Here is a 20,603-nt window from a genome sequence, read left to right as displayed (position 1 = left end):
TCAACCCCATTAAACACCTTTGGGATAAATTAGAATGCCTGATTACAAGCACTTTCTTATCTAACATCAGTGCCTGACCTCACAAAGGGGGGGGGGGGGGGGCAAGATTTCATATTAATGCCCATGGTTTTGGAATAAGATATCCAAGAAGCTCATATAGGTGTGATGTGTGGTGTCCACATACATTTCTATGATCTTTATACATACATATGTTTTTACTTTGTTAACAATAAACATAGAGCTGACAAAATGCTAATTTTATTGAGTCAAATAATTCAAATTCAATTTTTTGTTTGTTAGTTAGTTTTTTAAGTAAGTGTCACATAAAGCATGGTATATTTGCAAAAAAATATGGTGCTTCCTTAAACGTTTAGCCATTCCATCTTTATGGAACATTCTCCACAGCACAGGGAAAGAAGCCACTTTGCTGGACATTTTCAAACAAAGGGCTCCATGTACTAAGCAGCATAAGCTACTTTGGAGCCCTTGCAGGGCAGTTTCGCACATGCAAACTTGTTTCTTACAATGTAAGAAGGAGCATTTATTAGATAGCTGCTTATTACAATCTCCGTCACCTTTGAGTTGATGGATAGAAATCACCCCACAAACATACTCACTTGGGGTGATTGACAAGCCCTTCTCTTGCACGATCAGTCTTGCGAGGGAAGGGGCGGCATTACACACTCACTCGAGTGTGTAATGGTACATATGGCTGCAGATGTACAGGGTCCGCTGCCTATATGCCGCAAAGCCATGCGGACAGGTTCTAATGTTGAGAACCTTGTCCACACTGCGTTTAATACATGCGGCTATAAGACTCAAGACTTACTTATTCACACAAGACTTGCAAGACTAAAATCTCTCACACTTACATAAATGTACCATATGCAAAGCATTTTCAGTCCATTCAGACGAGAAGCACTACCTAAGTTATTGTTGTTATTATTTACAAACATAAACTAAATTTACATTTTTGCTTCATACTGAACTGAATGTGAGAAAATAGCTTCCCTTACAAAACTGTAAACTAAAGTAATTAAACAAACAACTGCTTTAATGCCATAGAAACATTTCTGAAACATATATACACGTATTGGACATGTAAAAAAAATGTTCTTAAAGGGACAGTCTAGGCCAAAATAAACTTTCATGATTCAGATAGGGCATGTGATTTTAAACAACTTTTCCAATTTACTTTTATCACCAATTTTGCTTTGTTTTCTTGGTATTCTTAGTTGAAAGCTTAACCTAGGAGGTTCATATGCTAATTTCTTAGACCTTGAAGACCACCTCTTTCAGATTGCATTTTAACAGTTTTTCACCACTAGAGGGTGTTAGTTCACATATTTCATATAGATAACACTGTGCTCGTGCACGTGAAGCAATCTGGGAGCTGGCACTGATTGACTAGACTGCAAGTCTGTCAAAGAACTGAAAAAAAGGGCAGTTTGCAGAGGCTTAGATACAAAATAATCACAGAGGTTAAAAGTATATTATTATAACTGTGTTGGTTATGCAAAACTGGGAAATGGGTAATAAAGGGATTATCTATCTTTTAAAAAAATAAAAATTCTGGTGTAGACTGTCCCTTTAATACCACATTCTTCAAAATATAATAAAACAGTTTCTCATTACATTAAAAGCTAACAAATAGTAGTTTCTTAATACTTTATTTTATAATTTATAAGTAACTTCTTACCTAGGAATATCGGCTTCAATGGTTATACAGCCATAAAGGAAGACTATTATGCCAACTAGGGACGCAGGAATTAGTAGCCATGTATATAAACCTAGCCACGCAAAATATAATCCAATTTTTTCTCCAAAATACTTTCTGAAATAAAAAAAAAATGATAACACAACAATCAATAATGTTGTCAACAATCTGAGAATAAAAATAAAAAAGTTATATATTTGTATTATTAAATACAAATACAACTTAATATTTTATTATATAAAGTAATCAGTAATCAGTGGCTAACTTCCATGCATAGGCAATGTTTTATTAAATAGAACTTAGAATCAATTAAACAATAAAACTGGATTAAACATGAATAATTGAATTAATTAATAATATTATGCATTATGATTTGTATAGAAATAATAAAAAAAGAAAAATAATTTAATACATTAAAAATGCATTTTATAAAGTCATTGAGACATACACCTAGATTACGAGTTTTGTCGGTAATGGTGTGCGGTGCTAACGAGCAGTTTTCCCTCACAGCTCACCTACAGACAACACTGGTATTACAGGTTTTTAGAAACCCGGCGTTAGCCGCAGAAAAGTGAACGGAGAGCAAAATTTAGCTCCACATCTCACCTCAATAAAAGCGCTGCTTACGGTAGCGGTGAGCTAGCAAAACGTGCTCGTGCACGATTTCCCCATAGGGATTAATGGGGCAGAGCCGGCTGAAAAAAAACCTAACACCTGCAAAAAAGAAGCGTAAAGCTCCTAACGCAGCCCCATTGATTCCTATGGGGAAATACTTGTAATGTCTACACCTAACACCCTAACATGAACCCCGAGTCTAAACACCCCTAATCTTACACTTATTAACCCCTAATCCGCCGCCCCCGACATCGCCGACACCTGCATGATATTATTAACCCCTAATCTGCTGCTCCCAACATCGCCGACACCTACATTTTATTTATTAACCCCTAATCTGCCGCCCCCAATGTCGCTGCCACCTACCTACACTTATTAACCCCTAATCTGCCACCCCCCGACATCGCCACCACTATAATAAAGTTATCAACCCCTAAATCTAAGTCTAACCCTAACCCCCCTAACTTAAATATAATTTAAATATATCTAAATAAATATTACTACAATTCACTAAATAATTCCTAATTAAAACTAAATACTTACCTATAAAATAAACCATAAGATAGCTACAATATAACTAATAGTTACATTGTATCTAGCTTAGGGTTTATTTTTATGTTACAGGCAACTGTATTTATTTTAACTAGGAGCTACCTACTTAAAATAAATTCAAATTTACCTGTAAAATAAATCCTAACCTAAGTTACAATTACTCCTAACATAACATTATAATTAAATTAATTACCTAAACTAAATACAATTAAATACAATTTAAATAAATTAAATTAAAGTATGAAAAAAACCCACTAAATTACAGAAAATAATAAAATAATTACAAGTTTTTTAAACTAATTACACCTAATCTATTCCCCCTAATAAAATAAAAAGATCCCCAAAATAATAAAAAGCCCTACCTTATACTAAATTACAAATAGCCGTTAAAAGGGCCTTTTGTGGGGCATTGCCCCAAAGTAATCAGCTCTTTTACCTGTAAAAAAAAGTACAATACCCCCCAACATTAAAACCCACCACCCACACACCCAACCCTACTCTAAAACCCACCCAATACCCCCTTAATAAAACCTAACACTAACCCCTTGAAGATCACCCTACCTTGAGAAGTCTTCACCCAACCGGGCCGAAGTCCTCAACGAAGCCGAGCGAAGTGGTCCTCCAGATGGGCAGAAGTCTTCATTTAAGCCGGGAAGAAGAGGTCCTCCAGATGGGCAGAAGTCTTCATCCAGGCGGCATCTTCTATCTTCATCCATCTGGCACGGAGCAGCTCCATCTTCAAGACATCCGACGCAGAGCATCCTCTTCAAACGATGTCCAACTGAAGAATGAAGGTTCCTTTAAATGACGTCATCCAAGATGGTGTCCCTTGAATTCCGATTGGCTGATAGAATTATATCCTCCAATCGGAATTAAGGTAGAAAAAATCTTATTGACTGATGCAATCAGCCAATAGGATTGAAGTTCAATCCTATTGGCTGATCCAATCAGCCAATAGGATTGAGCTGGCATTCTATTGGCTGATTGGATCAGCCAATAGAATGTGAGTTCAATCCTATTGGCTGATTGCATCAGCCAATAGGATTTTTTCTACCTTAATTCCGATTGGCTGATAGAATTCTATCAGCCAATCGGAATTCAAGGGACGCTATCTTGGATGACATCATTTAAAGGAACCTTCATTCTTCAGTTGGACTTTGTTTGAAGAGGATGCTCTGCGTCGGATGTCTTGAAGATGGAGCTGCTCCGCGCTGGATGGATGAAGATAGAAGATACCGCCTGGATGAAGACTTCTGCCCGTCTGGAGAACCTCTTCTTTCCGGCTTGGATGAAGACTTCTGCCCGTCTGGAGGACAACTTCGCCCGGCTTCATTGAGGACTTCGGCCCGGTTGGGTGAAGACTTCTCAAGTTAGGGTGATCTTCAAGGGGTAAGTGTTAGATTTTATTAAGGGGGTATTGGGTGGGTTTTAGAGTAGGGTTGGGAGTGTGGGTGGTGGTTTCAATGTTGGGGGGGTATTGTACTTTTTTTTTACAGGTAAAAGAGCTGATTACTTTGGGGCAATGCCCTGCAAAAGGCCCTTTTAAGGGCTATTTGTAATTTAGTATAGGGTAGGGCTTTTTTATTATTTTGGGGGGCTTTTTTATTTTATTAGGGGGATTAGATTAGGTGTAATTAGTTTAAAAAACTTGTAATTATTTTATTATTTTCTGTAATTTAGTGTTTTTTTTCGTATTTTAGATAATTTATTTAAATTGTATTTAATTGTATTTAGTTTAGGTAATTAATTTAATTATAGTGTAGTGTTAGGTGTAATTGTAACTTAGGTTAGGATTTATTTTACAGGTAAATTTGAATTTATTTTAACTAGGTAGCTATTAAATAGTTAATAACTATTTAATAACTATTGTACCTAGTTAAAATAAATACAAAGTTGCCTGTAAAATAAAAATAAACCCTAAACTAGCTACAATGTAACTATTAGTTATATTGTAGCTAGCTTATGGTTTATTTTATCAGTACGTATTTAGTTTTAAATTGGAATTATTTAGTTAATTGTAGTAATATTTATTTAGATATATTTAAATTATATTTAAAGGGACATTTAAGACAGAAAATAAACATTATTCAGCAGGTTACTTACCACACATTTACTTGCCACATCGTTCTCCCTGTGCTGCAGCCTCAGTGATTCTCCATTTTTTTCAAAAAAACCAACTGCCGTTCACACCAAAACATGGAAGCCTAACTCCTCCTCCCTTTGTCTTCTTCCCCCGGAGCTTCTTTTAACTTCAACGAGCATTTAGCCTAACGCATGCGCAAAGTGGTTTATTTTTTTTTTCTATTGAATGAGTTGGGGATCCGTTTTAGTGCTGCACCGGAAGCACAGCACAATGTTATGTTTGGTACACAGCCCGAGGTCTGATCCTAGCAAATACAAATGTAATGCGGATCGGGTTGCGGTACATGTAATGTGTATTGGGCTGACAGGCATAGAACAAGGCAGGCAGGCTGGCACAGCGCAATGTTATGTTTGTTACACAGCCCGAGGTCTGATCCTAGCAAATACAAATGTAATGCGTATCGGGTTGCAGTACATGTAATGTGTATTGGGCTGACAGGCATAGAACAAGGCAGGCAGGCTGGCACAGCGCAAACATGGTTTATCTAACGGTGTCTAACCTAAAGCCTGTCACTAAGCACCCACACTAACTACACTGTTCTACCCCCTATACCGGCGCCACCGGATCCCCCCGCAACTCAATAAAGTTATTTACCCCTAAACCGCCACTCCTAGACCCCGCCGCAACCCTTATAAATGTATTAACCCCTAAACCGCCGTTACCGGACCCCGCCCCCACCTACATTATACCTAGTAACCCCTATCCTGCCCCCCCATACCGCCGCCCTCTATAATAAAGTTATTAACCCCTATCCTGCTGATCCCGGACCTCGCCGCAACTTAATAAATAGTTTAACCCCTAAACCACCACTCCCGGACTCCGCCGCAACCTATATGAAACTTATTAACCCCTAATCTGCCCCCCCTACACCGTCGTCACCTATAATACATTTATTAACCCCTATCCTGCCGCCCCTACACTGCCGCCACTTTAATAAAATTATTAACCCCTAAACCTAAGTTTAACACTAACCCTAACACCCCCCTAACTTAAATATTAATTAAATAAATCTAAATAATATTTCTCTTATTAACTAAGTTAATCCAATTTAAAACTAAATACCTTTAAAATAAACCCGAATATAGCTACAATATAACTAATAATTATATTGTAGCTATCTTAGGATTTATATTTATTTTACAGGTAACTTTCAATTTATTTTAACTAGGTACAATAGCTATTAAATAGTTATTAACTATTTAATAGCTACCTAGCTAAAATAAAGAGAAATTTACCTGTAAAATAAAACTAACCTAAGTTACAATTACACCTAACACTACACTATACTATACTTTAATAAATTATTCCTATTTAAAACTAAATACTTACCTGTAAAATAAACCCTAAGATAGCTACAATATAATTAATAATTACATTGTAGCTATTTTAGGATTTATATTTATTTTACAGGTAACTATGTATTTATTTTAGCTAGTTAGAATAGTTATTAAATAGTTATTAACTAATATAACTAATAATTATATTGTAGCTATCTTAGGATTTATATTTATTTTACAGGCAACTTTCAATTTATTTTAACTAGGTACAATAGCAATTAAATAGTTATTAACTATTTAATAGCTACCTAGCTAAAAGAAATACAAAATTACCTGTAAAATAAATCCTAACCTAAGTTACAATTAAACCTAACACTACACTATCATTAAATTAATTAAATAAATTACCTACAAATAACTATAATTAAATACAATTAAATAAACTAACTAAAGTACAAAAAATAAAAAAAGCTAAGTTACAAAAAATAAAAAAAATAAGTTACAAACATTTAAAAAATATTACAACAATTTTAAGCTACTTACACCTAATCTAAGCCCCCTAATAAAATAACAAAGCCCCCCAAAATAAAAATAAAAATCCCTACCCTATTCTAAATTAAAAAGTTCAAAGCTCTTTTACCTTACCAGCCCTTAAAAGGGCCTTTTGCGGGGCATGCCCCAAAGAAAACAGCTCTTTTGCCTGTAAAAGAAAAATACAACCCCCCCCTAACATTAAAACCCACCACCCACATACCCCTAATCTAACCCAAACCCCCCTTAAAAAACCTAACACTACCCCCCTGAAGATCATCCTACCTTGAGTCGTCTTCAGCCAGCCGACCATCGATGGAACCGAAGAGGAGATCCGGAGCGGCAAAAGTCATCATCCAAGGGGCGCTGAAGAAATCTTCCATCCAATGAAGTCATCATCCAGGCGGCGCTGAAGAAGTCTTCCATCCGGGCGATGTCATCTTCCAAGCGGCGTCTTCAATCTTCATCCATCCGGAGCCATCTTCAGACGAGCCAACGCAGAGCCATCCTCTTCTTCCCGACGACTACCAACGAATTGATATTCCTTTAAGGGACGTCATCCAAGATGGGGTCCCTTCAATTCCGATTGGCTGATAGGATTCTATCAGCCAATCGGAATTAAGGTAGGAAAAATCTGATTGGCTGATTGAATCAGCCAATCAGATTGAAGTTCAATCCGATTGGCTGATCCAATCAGCCAATCAGATAGAGCTCGCATTCTATTAGCTGTTCCGATCAGCCAATAGAATGCGAGCTCAATCTGATTGGATGATTGGATCAGCCAATCAGATTGAACTTCAATCTGATTGGCTGATTCAATCAGCCAATCAGATTTTTCCTACCTTAATTCCGATTGGCTGATAGAATCCTATCAGCCAATCGGAATTTAAAGGACACCATCTTGGATGACGTCCCTTAAAGGAATATCCATTTGTCGGTAGTCGTCGGGAAGAAGAGGATGGCTCCGCGTTGGCTCGTCTGAAGATGGCTCCACTCCGGATGGATGAAGATTGAAGACGCCGCTTGGAAGATGACATCATCCGGATGGAAGACTTCTTCAGCGCCACCTGGATGATGACTTCATCGGATGGAAGATTTCTTCAGCGCCCCTTGGATGATGACTTCTGCCGCTTTGGATCTCCTCTTCCGTTCCATCGATGGTCGGCTGGCTGAAGACGATTCAAGGTAGGATGATTTTTAGGGGGGTAGTGTTAGGTTTTTTTAAGGGGGGTTTGGGTTAGATTAGGGGTATGTGGGTGGTGGGTTTTAATGTTGGGGGGGTTGTATTTTTCTTTTACAGGCAAAAGAGCTGTTTTCTTTGGGGCATGACCCGCAAAAGGCCCTTTTAAGGGCTGGTAAGGTTAAAGAGCTTTGAACTTTTCAATTTAGAATAGGGTAGGGAATTTTTTTATTTTGGGGGCTTTGTTATTTTATTAGGGGGCTTAGATTAGGTGTAAGTAGCTTAAAATTGTTGTAATATTTTTTAAATGTTTGTAACTTAATTTTTTTATTTTTTGTAACGTAGCTTTTTTTTATTTTTTGTACTTTAGCTAGTTTATTTAATGGTATTTAATTGTAGTTATTTGTAGGTAATTTATTTAATTAATTTAATGAAAGTGTAGTGTTAGGTTTCATTGTAACTTAGGTTAGGATTTATTTTACAGGTAATTTTGTATTTCTTTTAGCTAGGTAGTTATTAAATAGTTAATAACTATTTAATAACTATTCTAACTAGCTAAAATAAATACAAAGTTACCTGTAAAATAAATATAAATCCTAAAATAGCTACAATGTAATTATTAATTATATTGTAGCTATCTTAGGGTTTATTTTACAGGTAAGTATTTAGTTTTAAATAGGAATAATTTATTAAAGTATAGTGTAGTGTTAGGTGTAATAGTAACTTAGGTTAGTTTTTATTTTACAGGTAAATTTCTCTTTATTTTAGCTAGGTAGCTATTAAATAGTTAAGTATTTAATAGCTATTGTACCTAGTTAAAATAAATTGAAAGTTGCCTGTAAAATAAATATAAATCCTAAGATTGCTACAATATAATTATTAGTTATATTGTAGCTATATTCGGGTTTATTTTAAAGATATTTAGTTTTAAATAGGATTAACTTAGTTAATAAGAGAAATATTATTTAGATTTATTTAATTAATATTTAAGTTAGGGGGATGTTAGGGTTAGACTTAGGTTTAGGGGTTAATAATTTTATTACAGTGGCGGCGGTGTAGGGTAGGCAGGATAGGGGTTAATAAATGTATTATAGGTGACGACGGTGTAGGAGGGGCAGATTAGGGGTTAATAAGTTTAATATAGGTTGCGGCGGTTCCAGGAGCGGCGGTTTAGGGGTTAAACTATTTATTTAGTTGCTGCGAGGTCCGGGATCAGCAGGATAGGGGTTAATAACTTTATTATAGAGGGTTTGGCAGGATAGGGGTTACTAGGTATAATGTAGGTGGCGGCGGGGTCCGGGAGTGGCGATTTAGGGGTTAATACATTTATAAGATTTGCGGTGGGGTCTAGGAGTGGCGGTTTAGGGGTTAATAACTTTATTGAGTTGCGGGGGGCTCCGGGGGCGCCGGTATAGGGGGTAGAACAGTGTAGTTAGTGTGGGTGCTTAGTGACAGGCTTTAGGTTTGACACCATTAGATAAACCATGTTTGCGCTGTGCCAGCCTGCCTGCCTTGTTCTATGCCTGTCAGCCCAATACACATTACATGTACTGCAACCCGATCCACATTACATTTGTATTTGCTAGGATCAGACCTCGGGCTGTGTACCAAACATAACATTGTGCTGTGCTTCCGGTGCAACCTTCTTTCACTTCCTGCTGCTAGTGACTATTCTGAACAAATGCACATGCGCAAATGGACGTCAACGTCGTGGCTGACACTCATGTTATTTGCTGTTAGAATCAGCTTCTAAATGACGTCAAGTTAGGAGGAGTTAGGACACCATGTTTTGGTGTGAATGGCAGTTGTTGTTTTTTAAAAAAATGGAGAATCACTGAGGCTGCAGCACAGGGAGAACGATGTGGCAAGTAAACGTGTGGCAAGTAACCTACTGAATAATGTTTATTTTGTGTCTTAACTGTCCCTTTAAGTTAGGGGGGGTAGGGTTAGACTTAGGTTTAGGGGTTAATAACTATATTATAGTTGCTGCGACATTGGGGGCGGCAGATTAGGGGTTAATAAATGTAGGTAGGTGTTGACGATGTTAGGGACGGCAGATTAGGGGTTAATAAAATATAACTAGTGTTAGCGATGTGGGAGGGCGGAGGTTTAGGGGTTAATATATTTATTTTAGTGGTGGCGATGTCCGTTTCGGCAGATTTGGGGTTAAAAATTTTAGTTTGAATAAAAATTAATGCACAAGCATTTGCACACACACACACACACACACACACACACACATATATATATATATATATATATATATATATATATATATATATATATATATATATATATACTAACTGATATATATATATATATATATATATTATACTTATATTTGTGTTTTGATATAGATAACTTTTCCACTGTCTCATAACCCACTATCTTGTCTCATAACCCACTCTTTTACCTCTGGAATGAGGCCAATATGGTAATATAGAACTGGATTAAACTGTTTAAAGTTGATGTCTCAAATCTATTTGCCATTCTTTAATGTATTAGTTTCTTTAACTGTTTAAAAGCCAGAAAATGTGATCTAGTGGTCCTAGACCAATAATATTTGATTTTCATCTATAATGAGCTTAGGTGAAATATACTCTAGAACACTTTGCATGTTGTAATGCATAACCAACCTTTCAAATTGCATGCTCACCCTCATAACCTTTAATTTACCAAAAGTAAGAAAATAAATTTAACCCATACTAAAGGTAATTTTTCACTGAGAGTCCCACACACATGTATATTATTTTCAACAGACCCAACAGATTAAAACAATATCATTATTTTATGTATATATCATATATATATGAAAAATAGATATTTTATTCAAATGTTAAAGGTTGTTAACAATAGTTTGCAGGCCTGTCCTTTGAGCAGGGCAAGAGGGGCATCCACCCCAGCCCCCACACTTTGAGGGGGCCCTGCAGAGTCAGGGTGAGGGTATGAGAAGATGCAATGTACATCCTGTATTTAGTGTATGAATAGTTTATAGTATCAGGAGGTCTAACATTTAGGGGCCAAATTATCAATGTGCGGACGGACATGATCCGCTGTAGCAGATCATGTCCGCCGCACATCGACAAATGCCAACAGCACTTCGTGGACAATCTGCCACTAGCAGGGGGTGTCAATCAACCCGATCATATGCGATCGGGCGGATTGCTGTCTGCCGCCTCAGAGGTGGCGGACGAGTTAAGGAGCAGCGGTCTTAAGACACTGCTTCTTAACTCCTGTTTCCGGTGAGCCTGAAGGCTGGTGTGGAAACAGATGTATACGGGGCATGATAAATCAGCCCCATAGTGTTATGGGATGGACCATACAGGGCATGCAGAGGGAGGGGAATAAGGGGATTGAGCTAGGAATAAAATATTTTTATCAACATTTACCCATCTCTTTCTAATATCCTTAAATAGCATATTATCATCCCCATTTTTTAAAATAACAGATTAACAAGGTTCCCAACTAAAGAACCTGTCCGTCCATAATCCCAGCAATCATGCAACATTGCACTTTGTACAAAGTGAGAGCAGGGTCTCTCACTCACCCTAAACTCACTCACCCTAAATGAATGAGTTTGGGTTGTTTTAAGGTTAAGAAGATTAAGAGGTTGTGGTCACAACAGCAAACCTGCCCTGTAAGGGTTCCAAACCAGCGTTCACTTCTTGATATATCAAGCTCATGTGTTTTCTTTTTATTGACAACTTAGCTCAATCAATTGAAGATTTAGGTGTCAAAATCCATGTATAAATGTAATGTAATCAAATTCGAAATCATGTCATATAAAGTGTTTAAATAAAAACTGTTACAACAAGTAAAATAACCGTGGTATTGATATTCTCAAAATAAATTTAAAAAATGTAATAGCATGATGCACTTTTAGGATTGTATTACTGCTGATGCAAAAATAAGGAACTCCACTTTCTTGTATTGAATAGAATGTTGTGGCTTTCTTCATAATATATGTTTCATATAAGAAGTTTACAATGTGGTGCTATTTAAAAAATGTTTCTAAGTACTGGTACATTCCTGCAAATCACATGATGAGACATCAAAATAAGGTTCTTTTAAGTAATGAAAATTATATTGGCACCTGTTTGATAGCCCCCAAATCTTTTATTTAAGCCCTATATAAATCATGTTGACAGCATCCCTTCAATGAAAACAAGAATACAGAATTTTCAAATAACTGGTAAACCCCACAGGATCTAGAATAACAACAGTTGGTGGAGTAGTAACTTCTTAAACATTTTATCTTTCATTAGCTGTGTATCATGATACTTGATCAAGAGGAGTGCTTAAAGATCTCTGCCTGTCTGTCATCAGAAATGTTCTAGTGCCTATTTCCATTTCAGATCTTATCTGACGGGCTTGAAACATGGGATACAGTTTCCTGGACAGATGTTATTGTTTCCTTGCCAGCTTCCCAAATGATTAACCATGCAAATCATTTTGGTGACTTTCCCAGCTAGGTTCACAACTTTTGCATCTGCTAAAATGTACATTTAAATTCACAGAAATGAAACACCATCTTTGTCTTACAAATTTTCTCATGGTTTTTGGCAATCATGTTTGAGCGTAATTCAGGATAGCGAAAATGTATTACCGTGCCCTGGCACAGACTGCAATCCAATTTTAATATACTGTATGTACATATACAACATGAAAGATACTTTAGAGTATGTGCCCTTATAAACAGCAATTTTTTTAATGTCTATATTTTTAAAGAACCGATTGTCATTTGTTATGTTTATAATAAACACAATAAACAACACTAATATGCATTATTTTTATTAAAATTAAATGTTTTTTGTTTGTTTGAACCATATAGAAATATACTAGCACAAGAGTTTCGCATAAAAAAAAGTTAAATGGACATGAAATGCTTAAGAAATATCAAATGTTGACATATGAATACTAAAATTGTGGGTTTTCGTGTTTCAGTGAGAATTACAACTACATATCCAGCCTAACCTTTCTACATTCTACTTAGTGATTGTTTAAATGCTGTAGCAGATCATTTATATCAGTTCATAATTGGCCTCAGAAGGGATGATAAGATGCTTTTAAAAGGGTGTTGTAAACAATGCAGATTATGATATCAAAATGAAGTATAAATGCTTTTAAAATATATATTTTTTATGCTGACATTTTGCCATTTTTCGGTTTAATTTTTGATACATATTTTGTATACATCTTTAAAGAGACATATAAGTCAAATGTATACTTTACAATTAAAAAGCAACATTGTTATAATATACTTTTTGGAACAAATGTACAGCAGTATTCTGGTAACCTCTGTTAAAAAAATATATTTTCTTTCCTTCAAAGCATATATACTGTAGATTCAGGAGTGTTCAAGAGTGTGTATCTGTACAGAGCTCAATAAAACAGCTGTGTTTACAACAATGTTTGAAATAATAGTATACATATAGTGCACACTCCTGATCCTACCTGGGTATGCTCTTATGGAAAAACCTAGTTTTAACAAAGGTAAATTTGGTAACAGAAGTATTTGAATCATGAAAGGTTAATTTTTCCTTTCATGACCCTTTAAGTAAAAGCTGTTTAAATGTAAACTGAAACTAATATAACAGTTTAATTTGTTTACTTCCTGCTAATCCTCATTGGCTAACAAGAACAACTCCCACAGCCAAATGGTTCTATAGGAATTTTTCACCTACACTTGGGCCGATAAGGCAGAATTCATGAAGACTCAACTTCCCTTAAGAAGTATCTTCCCCTTGCAGTCATGTCTTGCTATTTCAAAGCTGACAAGTTTATTTGGTTTTCAGTTTTCTTATATCTCTCTTCAACAGTTATGAAATGGTCTATTTAGCAGTCCTTAGAATTTATTGTTTTATAGATAGACTTGTTTTGTTTTCCTGTGTATGTTCTGTAAGATTTTGAACCATTTTTGTGATGCTGGTATCCTTCCCAGTGGAACTGATAATATGTACTTTAATTACTCTACCTGCAAATTTATATTGCAATGCCTCGCCATTAACCCTTTCTTTTTAGTTTGTAAATTGTAAAGCTCGAACCCCGCCCACACAATTCCTTTTATGGCTGTATCTATAGCTATTGTTGTTTTGGTAGAATACAAAAATGCATAGGGATTATCTGCTGGAGCATGCCTAGAAGCTGTAAACTCAGTTGAAATACAATGCCTGTGTCTAAATACTGATGGGGGGGGGGGTTGGCTTATTCTGGCAGCTTAGCTATGTAATTCATTTTGCTTATTTTTGAAAATTATTTTAAAATACTTGCCAGCAATCTTTAAACATTTTTTATGCAAAATATTTGTCATTAATTAGCCCTTTTAGGATATGCACAGATATCAACCTGATGTATGTCCCTTTAAGTATTTACCAGTGTTACCATACCATACATCTTTGTGACAGACAGCAATAATATGTTCAGGTCAGAGAGACAGAAAGTCAAATAAAGAAGAGATGCAGTAACAAGAGAGTTTTAGCCTAATAATGTGGGTTAGCTAGGAATAGACAGCTGTGCCTAACAAGGATAATGTTTAGTAAAGTGATGAGGCTATGTCTAGCAAGCTATAGGCAAGCTGGTATGGCCATCATGTGCTAGGAACAGGCAGGTATGGCCAGCAAGTAATTTATCAGCAGGTACTATAGAATGGAATAGCAAGGAAGGTAAAATTGCAGGTACAATAGCCAGTTACTGAAGCAAGGAAATTAGACATGGCCAGGAAAGTGAAAATAGTTTGGTATTGACCAGGTAGGTACAATATGCAGGCTATAGCCAGAGGACACTTATTCCAGGAATGGCCATCACATTGTGATGGTTAGGAACAAAATCTACCAGCAGACAGCAGTAGAACAACCAATCATCAAGGAGATTCTTGCACCAAGTGGCAAGATGTCAAATACTAGAACTTCATTGAAGAAAATATGTGCTCTTAGGGAGACAGTTAGACATTTCTGAGAAGTGCACAGATGTTGATAATATAGTGCCACCCAGACATTATGGGGTCAATTTATCAAAGTGCTAGTGGACATGATACAATGTATTGTATCATGTCCGCCGCACATCGATAAATGTCGACAGCATACGCTGTCCGCATCTATCATTTCACCAGCAGTTCTTGTGAACTACCTGTGAAATGCCGCCCCCTGCAGTTTCATGGCCAATCGGCCGCTAGCAGGGGGTGTTAATCAGCCTGATCATATAGGATCCGGCGGATTGAAGACCACAGTCTCAGAGGCAGTGGACATCTGGCCCGCCGGCCGCCACATCGACGCTACTAAATAAACCTATTAAACCCTAAACCTCCAGCCCCCCATTGCAAAACACTAAATTAAACTATTAACCCCTAAACCTAACACCCCCTAACTTAAAATTAAAATTACAATATAACTATCTTAAAATAAATAAAAACTTACGTGTGAAATAAAAATAAACCTAACATTAAACTATAAATAAACCTAACATTACTATTCTAATAAAATAAAAAAAATACTACCAATTAAAAATCCTAAATTACAAATTTAAAAAACCTAATACTACAAAAAAAAAAAAAAAATCTAAAATTACATAAATATAAAACACTAAGCTTACAAAAAATAATAAACAAAATTATCAAAAATAAAAACAATTACACCTAATCTAATAGCCCTATAAAAATAAAAAGCCCCCCCCCCCCCCCCCCCCCAAATAAAAACACTGTGTGTATATATATCTGTATATTCTGTAAAGGGTGTGTGTGTATCTATATCTGTATGTTCTGTAGTGTGTATGTATGTATATCTGTATGTTCTTTAGTGTGTGTGTGTGTATGTATATCTGTATGTTCTGCAGTGTGTGTATGTATTATATCTGTATGTTCTGTAGTGTGTGTCTGTGTATGTATATCTGTATGTTCGTTAGTGTGTGTGTGTGTGAGATTGTGTGTATATCTGTATGTTCTGTAGTGTGTGTGTGTGTGTGTGTATGAGAATGTGTATATATGTGTGTTCTGTAGTGTGTGTGTGTATGTATATCTGTATGTTCGTTAGTGTGTGTGTGTGTATATGTGTATGTATATCTGTATGTTCTGTAGTGTGTGTGTGTGTGTGTGTGTGTGTGAGAATGTGTATATCTGTATGTTCTGTAGTGTGTGTATATATATCTGTATGTTTGTTAGTGTGTGTGTGTGTGTGTGTATATGTGTATATATATCTGTATGTTCGTTAGTGTGTGTGTGTATATGTGTATATATATCTGTATGTTCGTTAGTGTGTGTGTGTATATGTGTATATATATCTGTATGTTCGTTAGTGTGTGTATGTATATGTGTATGTATATCTGTATGTTCTGCAGTGTGTGATTGTGGAGGTTTGTGCCTATGTGTGTTTGTGTGTGTGCATGTACAATGATATATGTGTTTATGTTTGTGTGGTGCATGTTTGAGGCATTCGGTGGGATATCACATTCAGTTAAGAAGAGCCTTGGCACCCCACTAACTCAAAACCTCAGCAGCTGCCACTGGTGGTATACAACATATTGAAATAAGGGCCCTATTTTTTAAGCAAAGGAAGTTGCTTTGGAGAACTTCTGGCATAGACTACCCACTTGGTCAATGCCTGCAGGTTACCATATGTGGTAAACAATATATTGACATAAGGGGCTCCATTGATCAAGCAAAGGATGCTGCTTTGGAGCACTTGCTGTGCACGCTCTGTTATGTATGAAAATCAGTTTACCACAAGCTAAGAAGCAGTGTTTACACCTCATGAGAACATAAAAAGACAAATTCCCCAGTTGGAATTAACATTAAAGGGACACTGAACCCAAATTTTTTCTTTTGTGATTCATATAGAGCATGCAATTTTAAGCAACTTTCTAATTTACTCCTATTATCAAATTTTCTTCGTTCTCTTGCTTTCTTTATTTGAAAAAGAAGACATCTAAGCTAAGGAGCCAGCCAATTTGTGGTTCAGAACCATGGACAGCACTTGTTTATTGGTGTTGTCCAATCAGCAAGGACAACCCAGGTTGCTCACCAAAAATGGGCCGGCATCTTAACTTAAATTCTTGCTTTTCAAATAAAAATACCAAGTGAATAAAGAAAATATGACAATAGGAGTAAATTAGAAAGATGCTTAAAATTGCATGCTCTATCTGAATCATGAAAGAAAAAATTTGGGTACAGTGTCCCTTTAAACCTTGCCTTTTTTAAAATATTGCTTAATGTGTTCTATAGAAAGTAGTGGACTTATTAACAAACGGCTAGATTACAAGTGTTGCGGAACGGCTTTTAATACTTTAAAAATGTCAATTCCAGCGTAATGGCCAGGAACGCATATTACGAGTCGGTATAGCTGTAACGCAAGCATTTTAGCCTGTAACGCAACGTCCATTATGCACTCAAAAAAAATATGTTTTTGTGTGGGATTTTCATAGCGCCGGTATTACAGGTTGTGCATTGAGGTTAAAATGCTTGCGTTACAGCCTATACAATTAAAATTACAATATAACTATCTTAAAATAAATACAAACTTACCTGTGAAATAAAAATAAACCTAACATTAAAGTATAAATTAACCTAACATTACTATTCTAATAAAATAAAAAAATACTACCAATTAAAAATCCTAAATTACAAATTTAAAAAACACTACGAAAAAAATTAAAAAATCTAAAATTACAAAAATAAAAAACACTAAGCTTACAAAACATAATAAACAAAATTATCAAAAATAAAAACAATTACACCTAATCCAATAGCCCTATAAAAATAACCCCCCCCCAAATAAAAACACTCCCTATCCTACAATAAACTACCAATAGCCCTAAAAAGGGCCTTTTGTAGGGCATTGCCCTAAGTTAAAAAGCTCTTTTACCTGTAAAAAAAAAATACAAATTCCTCCTAACAGTAAAACCCACCACCCAACCAACCCCCAAAATAAAAAAACCTAACTCTAAAAAAAACCTAAGCTACCCATTGCCCCTAAAGGGACATTTGTATAGGCACTGCCTTTAAAAGGGCTTCCCACTTTCCCATAACGTACACTCCCTATACTCACTCAACTACAAACCCATATTCTCACAAATCTGACAATTAACAATTAAATTGATAAAATAAAAGATCTTGTTCTATGGCCATATCATTGTTGCAAAAATGACCATTCTGTCCAAATTATTATATCTTTTTTGATCCCTACCGGTCTCTGTGCCAATCTCTGAAATTAAAGGGATATTAAACCCAAATTTTTTTCTTTCATAATTTAGAAAGAGAATGCAATTTTAAACAATTTTGTTATGTACTTCTATTATCTATGTTGCTTCATTCACTTGATATCCTTTGCTGAAAAGCATATCAGAAGTAAACTGAAATGTTGTTTAAAATTGTATTCTCTATCTGAATAATTAAAGAAAATGTTTGGGTTTAGTGTCCTTTTAACCAAATACAAAAAGAAATCCTTAAATGTATATGGGCAGGAAAGAAACCATGCATAAATAAAAAAAATCCTTACCAAACATAAACGAGGAGGGGGTTTAGAAGTCCCACAACTCAGAGCATATAACTATGCAGCTAGGACAGCCCAGACAGCCTTCTGGCACACAAACAAAACTAACATCAGATGGGTACACAAAAGAGACAGATTTATTACAGGTACACCCAATTTGCAAATGACTTTGGTCGAATAGCCAATGGAGACCTCCTTCCTAGAAATCCTTTACTTCTATAGCACATACCATACATTTATGGGACAGATTAAAAAACAAATACTCATTAATTACACAGGGGTCTAGAGCTATGCCCCTAGATTCCCTCGCTAACCCAATCTCAACACTAGTATTAAATAAGTGGGCGAATAGAGGTCTATACAGAATAGCAGACACCTTAAACAATAACTCACTCCTCTCATATACACAATATGCTGAACTGGACCCAACTGATAAACATAACTGGTTCCACTAATTCCAACTAAGATCTAGAATACAAGCTGTATTGCAATCTCAGCCTCCAAATGCACCTACCTGCTTTGAAACATTATGCCTCACTAGAAACAGACCCAGAGGTTCCATAGCTAAACTATACCACACTTTTAATCCTCCCAAAGAAATTACTAAAGAAGCCTTTATGCAATCTTGGGAAGCTGACAATGATTTCAATTGGGATACTGAAAAATGGATAAACACGTTACAAAAGGGATGCACTTTCTCTGTCAGTGCCACACTAAAGGAAAATTATATCAAAACAGCTTAAAGGGACACTGAACCCAAATTTTTTCTTTCATGATTTAGATAGAGCATGAAATTTTAAGCAACTTTCTAATTTACCCCTATTATCAAATTTTCTTTATTCTCTTGGTATCTTTATTTAAAATGCAAGAATGTAAGTTTAAATGCCAGCCCATTTTTGGTGAACAACCTGGGTTGTCCTTGCTGCTTGGGGGATAAATTCATCCACCAATAAAAAGTGTTGTCCAGAGTGCTGAACTAAGAAAAATCTTAGATGCCTTCTTTTTCAATTAAAGATAGCAAAAGAACGAAGAAAAAATGATAATAGGAGTAAATTAGAAAGTTGCTTAAAATTGAATGTTCTATCTCAATCACAAAAGAGAATTTTTGGGTTCAGTGTCCCTTTAACAAATGGTACATGCACCCAACCAGAATACATCCAAGAGTTGACAATAGGGGTGAACTCTGTTTTAGGGGCTGTGCAGAGAGAGGTACATAAATGCATATGTGGTGGCACTGTAATTCAGTAACACAGACCTGGTCACAAGTTTCTAATATTTTAAGTGGTATATTCTATTGGCAAATTAACCTTACACCATCACAAGCTTTACTACATGAACCGATACCATGAATAACTGTAAACTAGTGATGACAAATTGCACTACAACCAGATTGTGCATAGCCCGATACTGGAAAAGGGAGATGCCAGACTATACCATAGTTTTACGCAAAATAGAATACCTTTACCAAATGTCCAGCATCTCAGCAGACTTACTAGCACAAAAAGAGCATTTCCTAGAGGTGTGGGAACCCTGGTTCATGTATTCAGAGGCAAGTTCGGAACACTTCTAGATCTACAGCACTGGTGGACTGGACTCCCCCCCCCCCCCTCACACTGAGTTACCTATTTTAATACACAGCCATATACGGGGTAATCTATGTACTCAGGATGAATTCTAATAAGTACATTTTATTTTTGATTAGGAACTGAGTTAACAAAACATTAATACACTGTGTCGAGTTCAGGCTCATTAATTATACAGTGTCCAGATCATACTGGAGTACACTAGTATCGTGGTTACATATAAAAAGATCAAAAGTGCAAGTGCAAAAAAAACCTAAAAGTTAAAATTTAATGATTTTAGGGCCGGTCCATGTGAGGTGACAAGATACTAGTGTACTCCAGTATGATCTGGACACTGTATAATTAATGAGCCTGAACTCGACACGGTGTATGACTAAACAAAACATTGCTTCAAATCCAAGATGTGTTGACTATTCAATTTAAAAGAGTGCTGAATTCCCAGTCTTTTATAGATGACTTTTATTTTAAAGCACCTTAATCTTCTTTATTAAACATTATAATTATTTAATGGGTCTGCACCATATATA

The 20,603-nt window shown here is 35.9% G+C and overlaps 1 protein-coding gene across 1 annotated transcript in view; it reads right to left on the bottom strand.

Moving 5' to 3' along the window:
- Positions 1–20,603, bottom strand: part of ANO2 (anoctamin 2) — an 850,080-nt gene that overhangs the window by 588,368 nt on the left and 241,109 nt on the right. The window contains exon 11 of the mRNA XM_053718733.1: positions 1,700–1,834. Coding sequence (XP_053574708.1) covers positions 1,700–1,834 — 135 coding nt within the window. The remainder of the gene's footprint in view (positions 1–1,699; positions 1,835–20,603) is intronic.

Source organism: Bombina bombina, chromosome 6 (genome assembly GCF_027579735.1).
Source record: "Bombina bombina isolate aBomBom1 chromosome 6, aBomBom1.pri, whole genome shotgun sequence".
Taxonomy (NCBI): Eukaryota; Metazoa; Chordata; class Amphibia; order Anura; family Bombinatoridae; genus Bombina; species Bombina bombina.
The sequence above is the reverse complement of the archived record's forward strand: the minus strand, read 5'-3'. Positions and strand labels throughout refer to the sequence as shown.